The 14335-nt window shown below is 31.7% G+C and overlaps 1 protein-coding gene across 2 annotated transcripts; it reads left to right on the forward strand.

Annotated features, from left to right (window-relative positions):
* The first annotated feature begins 3079 nt into the window (after nt 1-3079).
* On the forward strand, nt 3080-11084 carry LOC133795751 (telomere repeat-binding factor 1-like). 2 transcript variants are annotated; one of them, XR_009875391.1, is made up of 8 exons: nt 3080-3272; nt 4857-5038; nt 5229-5452; nt 6140-6224; nt 6582-6665; nt 9721-10068; nt 10534-10653; nt 10961-11084. XR_009875391.1 is itself a non-coding variant. In XM_062233208.1 (7 exons), the coding sequence occupies exons 2-7, from the start codon at nt 4889-4891 to the stop codon at nt 10546-10548; spliced, it is 906 nt and encodes a 301-aa protein (XP_062089192.1). In that variant the 5' UTR covers nt 3080-3272; nt 4857-4888; the 3' UTR covers nt 10549-11084. The 2 variants fall into 2 exon arrangements, 1 of the variants encoding a protein (XP_062089192.1); XM_062233208.1 differs by having other exon boundaries at nt 10534-11084.
* The last annotated feature ends 3251 nt before the right edge of the window (nt 11085-14335 follow it).

Here is a 14335-nt window from a genome sequence, read left to right on the forward strand (position 1 = left end):
GACCCTTAATTGCACTAGGCGACTCTATGAGTTACTTATGGTCTTTTAGTGTAATTTTTAACTCAATATTCATATAATTTTCAGAACAGTGATGAACTCTAACAATGAAAATAAACTTAAAATTATAGAATTTTCACTTTTTTCAAATTGTACATCAATTTACTTAAAATCAAAATTATTCTAATCCATTAAACTCATAATCTTAATCATTCTAATTCATTAAACTATAATCATAATCTTACTTGTTCATTTGATGACAACTGACAAAATGTAGTTGATTCCTCCATTGTTGCTTCCATTATATTTTCTTCAAAATAAAGAGCATAAGAGAGTAAGGGGATGAGTGAAAGTGAAACTATTGTGGAAATAAGTAAAAGAAAATAAATACCAGGAAAAATCTTGTCTTCGTTGAGGGTGGCCGGAGCTCGTCGCCGATGAACTTTTCACGGTAGAATGGGGTTGCTATCTTCAATGGAGAAGAAGAGACAGAGGTATGTGAAGAGAAGGGAGGAAGATGATGGACTATTGTTTAGGGTTTTGTTATATGTATTACGCTTATTTTGTTTACCAATCCTGCCACATCATCAAATTTAAAAAAATGTAATAACTATAAAAATTAATTAAAATAAAAAAGTCATTTTGCAAATATAAATATCTGATAAAGCCATTTTGGCAAATTCCTCTCTTCTTGCCCAAAGCTTGCTTTGCCAAGCTTCTAATCCCAGCTCAACCACCCTACACGATAGATCTGACCCACAAAGCCAAAATCCAGATTTACACTAAATCAAACAAAACCACCCCAACCACAAAATCTACAAAGCCAAAATCCACAACCCAGGCAGCGACTCCAACGAGTCCTTCTCCAACATAGGCGGCGACGAATCACCACATCCTAGCACATTGAAAATGCCACACCTCCAACTCGTTGACGCCTTCGACTCTCTTAGATCTGGTCTACTACCTATGAGAAGGAAGAAGAAGGAAAAGAAGGAGGATGATAGAAGGAGTTTGGCATCAGCGTCCATGGGTGAACTTCCATGGGGTCAGCGTCCATGGCAGGCTAAGAGAAAGAGAGTGGGTGAGTGAGGAAGAGAGGAAGGAGAGAGAGAGAGAGAAATATTGGGGAGAGATAGAGGTTGAGAGTGGAAGATGATGAAGGAGAGAGAGAATTTTGATTTTTTTTAAACTGATTTTTTTTTTTAAATAGTTTTATATTATTTGAAAATAAATTAATAATTATTTTAATAAAATATGATATGGACTAATAGTATGCTGACATGTGGCATTCAAATTATCTCAATCAGCATTTAACGGGCCTAGTAGCTAAGGAAGTATGTAAAACGTAACATTCGGTATTTTTTCGGTCGAAAAAAAAAATTAGGTATATAAGTGTAGAAAATTGAAAACATTAAGTATTTAAGCCGCAAATACCCCTGATTATTACTCCTGTTCATGTTACATTTAACGTTTTTTTAACATGCCTCCAATCTTACTTTCTCAAATCATACATCTTTTAGAAGAAAATTGAAGGGAATGGACTAACATGTAGCATTTAGAAGAAAATTGAGACTTAAGTGCTCTAAAATATAAATTAAGGAGTTAAGTGATACAAGTAGGATAAAATGGGGAATGCAAGTGTTACAAACCATAAAAATTATCTATTACTTTTTAAAAAAATGTAGAGAATATTATTGCAAATATGTTATAAATTTATAAGTTAAGATAAATTTAATTTGGAGTGTTTATAAGTTTAATCTGGAATATATTTATAAATATATATAGGACAATTCTTTATAGGGGCTTCACTTTAAGCCCTACTGGTGGGATTCTCAGTGTTCTCGACCCGTGAACAGTTTTCGGCGTGATTTTTTTTTATGACCGTATATATTGTAGCTATTTAGAGCATCCTGCAAATTTTCAGAAAATTTTGAATAGTTTACAATACCGAAAACTAGGTTCAAACATGTTGTTTTCCATGCGCATAAAAAAAATTAGTCACGCGTGCAACAACATGTTTGAACTTAGTTTTCGGTACTGTAAACTATTAAGATATTTCTGAAAATTTTCAGGATGCTCTAAATAGCTACAATATACACGGTCATAAAAAAATTGCATCGAAAACTGTTTACGAGTCTAGAACACTGAGAGTCCCACCGATAGGGCTTAAAGTGAAGCCCCTATAGGAGAATTATTATATATATAGGACAATTCTTCTATAGGAACTTCACTTTAAGTCCTACCGGTGGGGCTCTCAGTGTTTCTCGACCCATTAACAGTTTTCGACGCGATTTTTTTTTTACCGTGTATATTGTAGCTATTTAGAGCATCCAGCAAATTTTCAGAAAATTCTGAATAATTTACAGTACCAAAAACTAGGTTCAAACATGTTGCTTTCCACGCACATAAAAAAAATTAGTCACGCGTGCAACAACATGTTTGAACTTAGTTCCCCTATAGGGGCTTCACTTTAAGCCCTACCGGTGGGACTCTCAGTGTTCTCGACCCATGAATAGTTTTCGGCGCAATTTTTTTTATGACTGTGTATATTATAGCTATTTAGAGCATCTGCAAATTTTTAGAAAATTTCGAATAGTTTACAGTACCGAAAACTAGGTTCAAACATATTGTTTTCCGCGCTTATAAAAAAAATTAGTCACACGTGCAACAACATGTTTGAACTTAGTTTTTGGTATTGTAAATTATTCAGAATTTTCTGAAAATTTGCAAGATGCTCTAAATAGCTACAATATACACGGTCATAAAAAAAATCGCGCCGAAAACTGTTCACGGGTCGAGAAACACTGAAAGCCCCACTAGTAGGACTTAAAGTGAAGCCCTAAAAGAGAATTTCCCTCTATATTATGTGTACTTCTTAAATTATGTTTTTTTTATTATCTTAACGAAATTGCTTTTGTGTTAACTAATTTCAAGCTTTATCTTAAAAAAATTAATTGTTTAGTAAAATTTTAGTACGAAGAAAAAAATATTTATAATTTTAATTGAATTTTTAAATTATAAGTAATTTATTAAACAAGAAATTACTTATATAAAAAAAGTTATATAATTACTGGGGTTTTTTTTTTTTTGAGGGTAATTAGTCTCTGGACGGCAAATTTCTTCTCTTGCTATCCGATTCCATCTTCGGCCAAAGCTATCTTTTCATTCTCAAAATTCGCACAAAAATCTTAATTTCACTCCCTGCCGCTGCTTCAGTTGGGTTCTCCCCTCCTGCCAACCCACTTCGCCGGTTCTCTGCCATTCATCGCTGTCAGGTACCTTATGTTTTTTTTTTCTACATGCATTTTGATTAGAAATTTTAGATATTTAATACTGACCGTAGATTCTTGTAAGTGAAATGAAATCTTAGTTAGCATGCTCAATAGGAAAACGAATTCAATTTTGGGTAGAGTTGATTGCCCAAAGGATAGGAATGATAAGATCATCTTTTTCTGCTCAATTTTGTCATTTAACCACAATTCTTTGGCTGTTGAAAAGTATGTGTTTGCTTACAAGATTATGAATTTGATTTTCTTGTTTTGGAAAACCACAGTTCCTTGGATATTAAAACAATTTGGACAAAAAAATAGCAAATTAAACTCATTGTTTTTACACTAAGCAGCGATCATGAAGTTGTTTTGGAAATATATTTTTTTTAACAATAATTTTTTTCTTCCATTAAAGTAGTATCAACAAAGCATTCTTCATAAAATATGGAAATTTTGTTTTTAAAAGAAATGCAATTCAACGAGAAAGATAAAAAAAAAATAGAAAAGTAATATGGAGACATGGGTGATTTTTTTTTTTTTTCTGAATTCTGTTTCATTCAATTTTCTTTTTTTCCTGTTGGTTTCATAATCAAATGATTCTTACTTTTATGTTTTTGTTGTGAATGTGATAAGAGATAAATTTATTTTGTTTTGAAAGCTGTTATGTTTTTCATATTAGATTTTGTTTGCCAGTTAAATTGTTTCAGTGAGGATGTAGCCACTGTGTAAGAATTGTCCGATAGGGACAAGATGTCAAGATTTGTTTTTCCATATTAAATACTAAGAATCCCTAAATCTTTGTTTTATGCACTAAATTTGTATAAAAACCTGTTGTTGCTATAAGCTTTGAATGTTATGTTATTCTTACCTTTGAATATTTATCTATACACTTAATTTTGGCTCTTAATAATTCATGGGTTCGTTGGTTTATATTAGAACCATGCTCATTTATCTATTTCTAATTGTTTAGAGTTATATATAAGCCCAGCACTGCTTGACTTAGTTTACCACATACTCATTGGGTTTAGCTTTGTGCTTGACCTGGTCTAGTTTTGTTAATCACTCTTCCTAGAGCATGGGGCTAAGGTGCTAGAGCTGATCAAACTGAGCAAAGCTTTTTTTGCAAATGATGTATTTTGGGTTAGTTATGGTTCACATTAAATTGTAGGCATTGGAGTTATGGCTCTAAATATTGAAGTGTTGTGTCATGGATGGTGTATCTGTTTATTTACTATGTTTTGGGATACAGTTTCTTTGCTAGTGAAAATGGATATTTATTCTAATTTAGTTACCTATTACCAAAAAAAAAACCTATTTAATTTCATTACCATTTATCTTAAGGTTTCTTTTCTCTAAAGTTATTTGAATTTAATGATCAATCTTATCAAATGGAACATCATTAAAGATTTGTCCATCCTAATTCTACCTTTAATGCCTGCATAGCTAGATACCATAGGTGTTTGAATTGGAAGTGCATTACTCAACATTTATGTCTGAGTGTTTTTTTTTTTTTCTTCTTTTGTTTGAATTGTATATCTTTTTTCTTGGAAGTGCATTTGCTAATACAAGGAACTGTGCTTTGCATATCAGATTTACTGGCAAACTTCATTTTGTAACTATTGATGGGTGCTCCAAAGCAAAAATGGACACAAGAAGAAGAAGCAGCTCTTAAAGCTGGAGTTGTGAAGCATGGAGCAGGAAAATGGCGCACAATACTCAAAGATCCAGAATTTAGTGGTGTCTTGTATCTCCGCTCAAACGTAGATCTTAAGGTTTTGTTTTCCTTATGCTGTTAGCATTGGAGACATTTTAATACTTAAACCAAACTTAATGTTTCATGCTTCTTAATTTGCTTCCATCATAGTTTCTTTTAACAGATGTCTCTTATTTGAATTTCAAACTACATTCTAAGGTCTTGTTAATACTTAATTTAATTTTATGTGTTTCACAACTTACGAGCAGGATAAATGGAGAAATATGAGTGTCATGGCTAATGGATGGGGTTCTCGGGATAAGGCTAGGGTAGCACTTAGAAGGATCCAACATGTTCCTAAGCAGGATGAAAATACTTTCGGTAGCAGTGCTGTTCACAGTGATGAAGAATCTGCAGAATTCATGCCTCCTGCAGTATCTAGTGATACACAGCAGATGCAGCAGAGTTCCGGTCCAAAAAGAACTATTGTAAGGTTAGACACATTTATTGAGTTTGGCATTTCCCCACTTTTATCAGACTGGGGAACTGTGGCCTTTTTACTATATGGCATGCTTTCATAATCCATTTTTAAGCTTATCAACAAAGCAACATTGGATTATTAGTTATTGCTCTTGCACCAGTTTCTTCTGACCTTAAGTTCATTTGTGGTTGATAATTATTGTATGTGTTGTATTCTTTTTCTTGTAAAATGTATGGAAAGTGAATTATGAATATAGAGTAAAGTACATAATAAACCATGTATTTTTTTTATTCACAAAAAATCTTTTAGTATTACAATTTAGATATTAGATTTTTTTTAAAAAGAAAAAATTCTTCTAAATCTCCCATTGCTCGACACGATTGATCAAAACTAGTTAATCGAAATGCAAATTTATATTTCGCATGCTAAATAATTCAACCTAACAATAATAAAATTAAAAAGTTGGGAAAATAAGATAAGATGTTCCATTTTAAATAGCCATAAATGATAAATGATCGCTACTTACCTTGTTTCTTTCATTTTATTTTTATTTTTAAATTGTTTCTGATTTTTTTAGTTAAAATACATGGTTGATTATATAACTTACCCATGTATAAAATCAAGCTACTGGTAACTTCTACAGCAGTTTTTATTTTACATCCGGTTCTAGAAACTATATGTTGCTATCCATGTATGCAGGCTGGACAATCTTATTATGGAGGCTGTGGCTAGCTTGATGGAGCCTGGGGGTTCTAATAAGACAGCTATTGCTACTTATATCGAGGTAACTGTTATTGTAATGCAAACCAAAATGATAAATAATTGAGTTAATATTTTAGAATATCTATAGAATTATCTTCTTTTTCTCCATGAGATATTCCAGTACATGATTGTTTAGTTTTAAAATTGCTGGTTGAGCCAACAAAATCACAGGCATAAGAACTTGATTGGCTTTATGAGAGCCTGATGACCATTACACCTTTCAATGGAGATGTAAATGTTTGGCTGGATTATTTATACTTTGAGATGCCTTATTTCAATTTTTTTAATCAAAAAATTGATTGCTTGGAAGCTAATCTTGAGTCAGACTGTCCATTAACTTTGGAATCTGTTGCTGATTTCTTGGGCTTCTGTTCTGTAGGAACAATATCGAGCTCCTCCAGATTTTAAAAGGCTATTGTCAGCGAAGTTAAAGTTTTTAACATCAAGTGGTAAACTGATTAAGGTATGATATATATATATATATATATGAGTTTTTTGTTTTTGGTAACACGATTCTCTTGAAATGATTGGGCACTGAGACGTGCATTATTATGGATTCACAAAATTATATCTGATTCTTTTCTATAAATTTATAGGTTGAATGATTTTATTTTATTTATTCTCATTTAATAAATTTAGGAGAACAGGAACATAATACAAGAAAGTACTAAGATGTAAACCCTAGGTCAGACTCTCATACACTCAAGCACTCAACCGGTTGAGCCTTTGTGTATTAATGATACTTATTCTTGATGTTAGTTGCACAACCATGTTTTAAATTAGCCACTTATAGAATGAGGTTTAAATTTTAATGCAATATTTCATTTGTGACTTTTGTGTATTCTTTCTTCAATACTTATTACTTGATTTTAGTTGGACATCCCGTCTTTTAAATTTAGGACTCATTTTTTCTTTAGAAGGCTGCTTGAAATTAGAGGACATTGGCTGCCCAATAGTGGTTACCGTTTAGATTATTTGCACATGGGTGAAACTTGCATATGGACACAAGTGTGAGTGTAATGTGACTCATTTATAAATTAGGACTCATTTTTTCTATGTATCACATTGTGTCTGGATTTTTTTGTCCAAGGATCAAAAGTCTGTAAGTCTGTTTAAAAGAAGTGTTCCATTTATTTGACATAGGGCATTAAAAACATGGCTCATATAATTTCGGGTTGACGTAGTAGTATTTGATGGAGGTGTTTTAGCCAATTCATGGGAACATGAAACAGTGGATAATTTGATACCCTGTAATAATTTGAATTGATATTTCCAAAAGCAATGCCCGTATGTTGGATAGCCAACTCTTTTTCCTGTTTTTCTTCTAGCACATATTTTTATCTTGGCTTTCCATGGCTAATTAATGAATTGATCCACCTGTGACAAGTTACAGTTTTTACTTTTGATAATCTTCTTTGGCCACATTTGATTGGGAACAAGTGTTCGCTCATTTTTCATGGGTCGGTTTGGGTAGGTTGCTATTGCTGATTGAGGACTTGTCGTGGGAGGGAGGCATGTTATTTCCTTTCCTGGTCTGCATTTCTTTACTTAGAGGTCCACAAATGAGGGGAGAGGAAGAAGGGATAGACATTGAATTTCAGTTGAAAGGTTTTTTTAAGATATCAAAATCTGAATCTTGGAAGTATTCTCATTTTCTTCTTATTTTTCCGTTGTTTGTGCAGAGTCCCACCCTGGATACTGTACTTAATAATAAGGAAATGCTCTAACTTGCATTTTGAGTCAATTAAGGAAGATCTGAACTGTATATTACCTTTTCTAATTATATTACTATTTTCTCTTCCTTTCCTTTTTTTTTTCTTCATAATTCTTCTATATATACTGATCTGCGGTTTCTAGGGTTAGGTTTGGGGATGAATGTTAAAATAGAACTCGTAGCTGTTACTTGAATTTTGGGTGCTAGGATGGAGACATCTGAGTTGGTAATGATTCTTTTTCTCCATTTCTTCTTTCTTTCCTCCCATAGACTGCTTCCATTTTCTTTCCTCCTTGAATTTGGTATTTAATATGAGGAATTATGATATGGAAGCCGTGTTCATGATAAGCTTTTCGCGATCCATTATTATCGTCATTTATATATTGATGAAATACACACATATATATATGTATCATCATTTATATATTGAAGATATATATATATATATATATACATATGTAATGCATATGTTCTTTTCTCAACACTTGCTTGATATGGGTTTTGTTGAGAGCCAAATATTCTTAAAATGTAGGGGCCCATGTTTGCATTTAGGCGAATTGGAGTTTGGTTTAACATTAGACAAAATGTCTGGCTGACATTTTTATAGTTAAAGATTTTCATATTTTGATTTACATCTACATCAAAGTTGTTCATACTACTCTTTTATGTTTATCAATGCTTGTAATAAGGATTTTTTTATAGCCGCTTGGTGGATGCCACTTTTGGGCACAAGTTCTTGCAAACCTTTCGAATCAGACAGTTTTGCAAACGACTGATTGAACAGTACCTTGAAATAAATTTATCACAATTCTCAAGTATTGCTGCCTTAAAAACTTTGCAAACTGTGTTATGTTTAAGTTAAGAGGTCTATAGATCTGTGCTTTTTCATTAATATTTTCATGATATGGTATTACATGTGTCTTTCTCTTTCTTATGTCCCTTATCGGTTAATTTACATCTGTATGCATTTTGTGTGTGCACACATATGCTATTTGTATAGTTATAACACTAAACAATTAAATTTTTTTTTCTTTTTATTATTATTCTTTTTTTAATCACCATCTATTTTTTTCATTATTCTTCATTTACTACAATTAGTAATTCAAATTAACAAATGACTATGAAATCAAATTAGAATGGAGAGGAAGGGAGGAAGAGCACAGTTTTTACTTTTGCCACTTTTATACTTATTTTTGGAATTGTTAACTTTATGTTCTGTTCAGATTTATTATGCATTTCAATTTTAAGCTAATTAAGTAAAGTGTTTTATCATTTAATTATTGGGCAAGGATGTAATCTCCTTTTTGTTTGGGCAGTCATACCTCTCATAGTTTTGACCATTTATTTTTTTATCCTGGTGATAAAATTGTTTAGAAATTTGAAGCAATTGATGTGACAATATATAAAATATACACACACATATATATATATATATATAAATAGAAAAATGTGTTTTTGAAGTGAAAAAAATTGTGTTGCATAGCCTATATATTGGCTACAGCGGGTTGGAATCATGGCTTAATTGGTTATAATAATGATTAATAATTGCTAGATGATATGGGTGTTGGTGATTTTTGCTTATGTAACAGATCTTTCCCTTTTGAATATTTTCTGTCCATGGATAGACACATGACATTAAGATTCATATACATTCATAGTGTTTTCATATTTGCTACTGTGATTATTGTGTAGCAATATGTACTTGGAAATCATTTGTTGTCTATTACTTTTTTGGTCTGGTAGTTTTTTGATAGACTTGGAATGTGATCTTATTTTTGGGGTTTCTATTATTCTATTTTTACAGGTCAAACGCAAGTATAGGATAGCACCTACTCCATCAATTCATGGGAGGAGAACTTCCTCAGCAATGCTATTGGAAGGACGCCACAGGGATTTTTCAAACTTTAGTAATGATGACATCACCGTACTTGCAAAAGAGCAGGTTGACTTAGAGTTAGCCCAGATGAGAAAAATGACTGCAAAAGAGGCTGCTGCAGCGGCTGCTCGAGCTGTTGCAGAGGCAGAAATTGCTATTGCAGAAGCTGAAGAGGCAACGAGGGAGGCAGAGGAAGCAGAAGCTGATGCAGAAGCAGCACAAGCTTTTGCAGATGCAGCAATGAAAACTCTAAAGGCGAGAAATGCCCAGAAGATGGTAAACTTTCTATACTAGTACAATTCAAAAGAAGATGACATCCATCTGTTTGTGCTTACAAAGCATGTTATATGCTCATGTTTTGTTAACCATAAATATATTTATATATATATGGGAGAGTGGTCTGGTCGTCAAGTGTAGTCTTTTTCATATTCATTCTCCATAATTTTCTGGTACTGTGGAACACGTGGACTATTACCAAAAAAAGCTGTCAATTTTATTTCAAGGATGTGTAGTTCAGAAATTTGTTTCTGAGGGTCATAAATGTGGTTAGGATAGGTACTGACAATTTGTTTTCCAGGGTCATTAACGTGGTTGGGGTATGTACCGTTGCCACTGTTTTTTTTATCTATTATAACCCTGATATTGTCTGGTAATATTTCCGATAATCCAGTGACACTGGATTGATATTTTTTTATCTTTATTTATCGGAGTTTAACTTTATGGGCTTTGTATAATATGCAGATGATGCAAATTTGATTGACATTCACAGAGTGGTTAATATCGAGCAATTTGATCTAATCTTGGGATTGACTTCCAGAGACCACAGTGTAGTTTGAAGCTTTTTACTCACTTTCCTTAATTGTAAGTTAAGGTTAGGCCCTTCTGGCGTTGTGTATGCTAAATAATCTTTCTCAATTTGTCGATACTGATAAACTAGTATTCAATTCTTATTGGTTAGTAATAGCAGCATTTTGTTAATTTGGGAAGGTGAACATTTTCCTGTATAGCTTTGAGATGTATCATGTACAAACTAGAGTTTCAATAGGATAGTCATTTATTGAATTTATTTTGCCTCCTCAGTGTCGGTCTTTGTACTTGAAATTGATACTTAGTTGATAGGATTGTGATGGAACCTAATAATGCTTGCCTCGTTGTTTATGTCCTTTAGATTTCTCAGCCTCCGGCGATAGATTCGAATGTGCTGATGGCGGATGTGGAGCTTTTGGTTTTGATTTGATTATTGAGATTAAACTGATTTTTCTGTGCAATAAAGCAGAACTACATTTCTTTAAGTATTCTTTGATCCAAGTTTTGTCCTCACCCCCACCCCACCCTTTTTAATGTTTCTCTATTTTGCTTATTTGTTTTGGTTGTAAGTGTGGTGATTGTTTGAGGATTTCGGGTAGGTAAAACCTGCTGGAATTGCAGATGAAAAAGAAGATAACCTGCTGGAATTGCAAATGAAAAAGAAGATAACATGTTTTTATTTTATTTTGTGGTATGTAGTCCAGTATCCAAAAGAAAGAAAGGGAAATGTTTAGGAGTAATTATTAGAATGCTTGGTGCATGTTTGGTTGGATGGAATGTTTTTCGGAATGGATGACAAATTCTTGTACATTTGGTTTGTGAATTAACCAATGGAGTCATAATTCCTATGGAATAACAATTTCCTTAGGGGTGTTTGGTATAGGGTAAAGTAAAGGTGGGAATGAAAATCTAAAACCATTTTTATGTTTGGTTCAAAATTTAAGGGAGTCAAGTTAATTATTTGTGCGGGTCTCATATGTATTTTAAAGGTAAAGTGAATAATTTTGTACACAAGAGTTTAATATTACCTTTATTTTAAGTTTTTCTACACTTTCCAAGGCAACTCAACTACTCATTCAAACCCTCCATCATTTAAATAAAATTATTCTCACTCTTCTACTTTCCTGTTTTTTTTTTTAAAAAATATTTTCATTCTTTAAAATACCTTCTTAAAACACACATTTTTCTATTTTATTTATAAGTTTTACATTATACCAATATTATATTTTTAAATATATTTTATTAATTAAAGTAAAATAAAATAATTGAAAAAGAGAAAAAAATAAATATATATACTAAATGGAAGAGAGAAAGCTTATAAAGAAAAATAATAATATTAAAATATTATATAAATGATATATAAATGTTATGTAAATGTCGATATAGATTAATTGTAGTTTGTGCATAGCTATTATAAATATATGTATGTGTGCACTCTTAATGGTTACTACTCATGGATGGTTACTTTAATATCAACCATTGGATTAAGGTCAATGATCCATATTTATAGTTGTTAATTAATATTTCTAAAAATAAATTTTGATTTTTTGAATTTTTTTGAAGGGTTACATGGTGAAAAACATGTATTTATTATGAAAATATTATATTGTAAACTTTTTATTTTTCAAATGCACGTCAATTTCTAAATATAGCTAGTGTTTCTCATTGGTTGGAAGCACCATTAATTATGGCAAAAAAAATAACTAAATTCTAAATTAATGTAGAAAAAAAATATTTACTTGTTGGTGACTTGCTATACCAAGTGAGTATATTGTCACATCATCATAATTGTTAATATACATATATGAGTAGTAACCATTGAGAAGTCTTCCATATATGTATAAATGAGATGATGGAAGATGTTTTTGTGAGTTTTAGTTAAATATTATAGAGAAAGTGTATTACAAAATACATCACCAAAACATATTTTTTTATAATTTATCTCAAACTTTTACATTATATTATATATCAGCTTCTCTATTTTTTCTCTACATCATTTAAATATTATATTTTTTAAAAATATTTTATTCATTTTAAGAAATAAAATAATTTAATATAATAGTATCACACTCATATATATACAAAAGTTTATAAAAAAATAATAAAATATTTATAGCTTGATGAATAATGTTTCACTATATATAGAGAAATATTATTCATTTAGGTAAAAAAATATAAGTTTACATCACTAATTGAAAGATTATTTAACAATTTTTTCTTTATATTATAAAAAATTAAACATTTTAACTACTCCATTAGGAGTGCTCTTAGAGCAAGTCCAACCGTGCTCTTTATTTGTTAGTTAAATTTTAGCTAAAAAGTTATTTTATGAGTCACTTTTAATTTAACATTTCCAATCATATTATCTTTTAATATTTTTTTTAGAACACACTTTGGTTCCATAAATATGCTTTTTTATTAAAATAATAATAAAATAGTAATAATGTTGATAAAATAATAATAAATTGTAGTTTAGCTAGCCATGGAGACTATATTTGGAGAGCAAAAAATGTAAAATTTAAAATAGCTAAAATATAACTAGCCCCCTAGAGTAATAAAAATACAAAATAAGTTACTTTTTAGCTAAAAAAAGAAAATGATTTGGCTAGTATGATTGAAGATACTCTTAGCCAATAAAGTATAGATATTTTTGTTAATACAATACTAATTCCATTCTATTCCTATTTTTAACCAAACAAAATAATTGGAATTATTTTGATTCCAACGTTAGTTCCAAAGTGTAAGCAAACAACATGATATTATTCTTAGTTTATTTTATTACAATTCTCATTATTATTCTTTTTTAATTCTACCAAACCAAATGTACCTTAATGCTGAATACTTTTTGTTAAGTATAGGATTTGGGTTAAGGCTGAGAAATTTGCCTGTTTCACTAATGGAATGAGAGTTAGAGACTACCTCCATGGGTATTTGGTGTTTCTCAATCCACTCCTTCTTTTGTTGTATTTTATGGCATAAATACTTGTGTACTTCGATATTTTACACTTAAATGTCTAAGTAAAAAATTTGGCAGTAAAAATGCCAACCAACCGCTATGAATTTGGTGCAGCCATAAATCCCTAACTCTTAAATCTGACCAGGGACCTACATGGCAGTACTTGATTGGCCTGACATTTTTAAATTTTTAAATACTATTAAAATGAGTTAAAATATAATTTAAAACTCTAAATAATGTATTTACAAAATAAAAAAAAAATAATCCAAACCCAATTATACCGATTATACAAAAGTCGTCAACCTCCATCTCCCCCTCCCCCCTCAATCTCCATCTCCCCCCAAACCCCTTTGAACCCACAAAACTCCGACCACCCTAGAACCCACAAAACACTTCACCTTCCTGCCAAGTTGATGTTCAACCCACAGATCTTGTCTCTGCGCCATGTCGACGTCAAAGTCCCTACTTAGATTTGAGCTCTGGTGGATGCCATGGAAGGAATCCTGACCCCCTCAATAGAGTCCCTGCATGGCGACAAGTTCCGGTCAATGCCACGGACAAAGTTCTGACCCCCTTCGACAGAGTTCCTACTCAGATCCGAGCAATTTTTCCAAATATAATTGAATAGCATGGCCCCTAGGGCTAAGGTAACTCAAGTGGGAGATTGGGTATGTCATCTTTGGACTGGGTATGACTAACTATGAGATCCACCATTTCTGAGAAAGATTTGGTGCTTTGCCTCCTTGCTCGTTGCTTTGTGTAAGTTTTCCTCTCCATTTG

Source organism: Humulus lupulus, chromosome 1, assembly GCF_963169125.1.
Source record: "Humulus lupulus chromosome 1, drHumLupu1.1, whole genome shotgun sequence".
In the NCBI taxonomy this organism is placed as follows: Eukaryota; Viridiplantae; Streptophyta; class Magnoliopsida; order Rosales; family Cannabaceae; genus Humulus; species Humulus lupulus.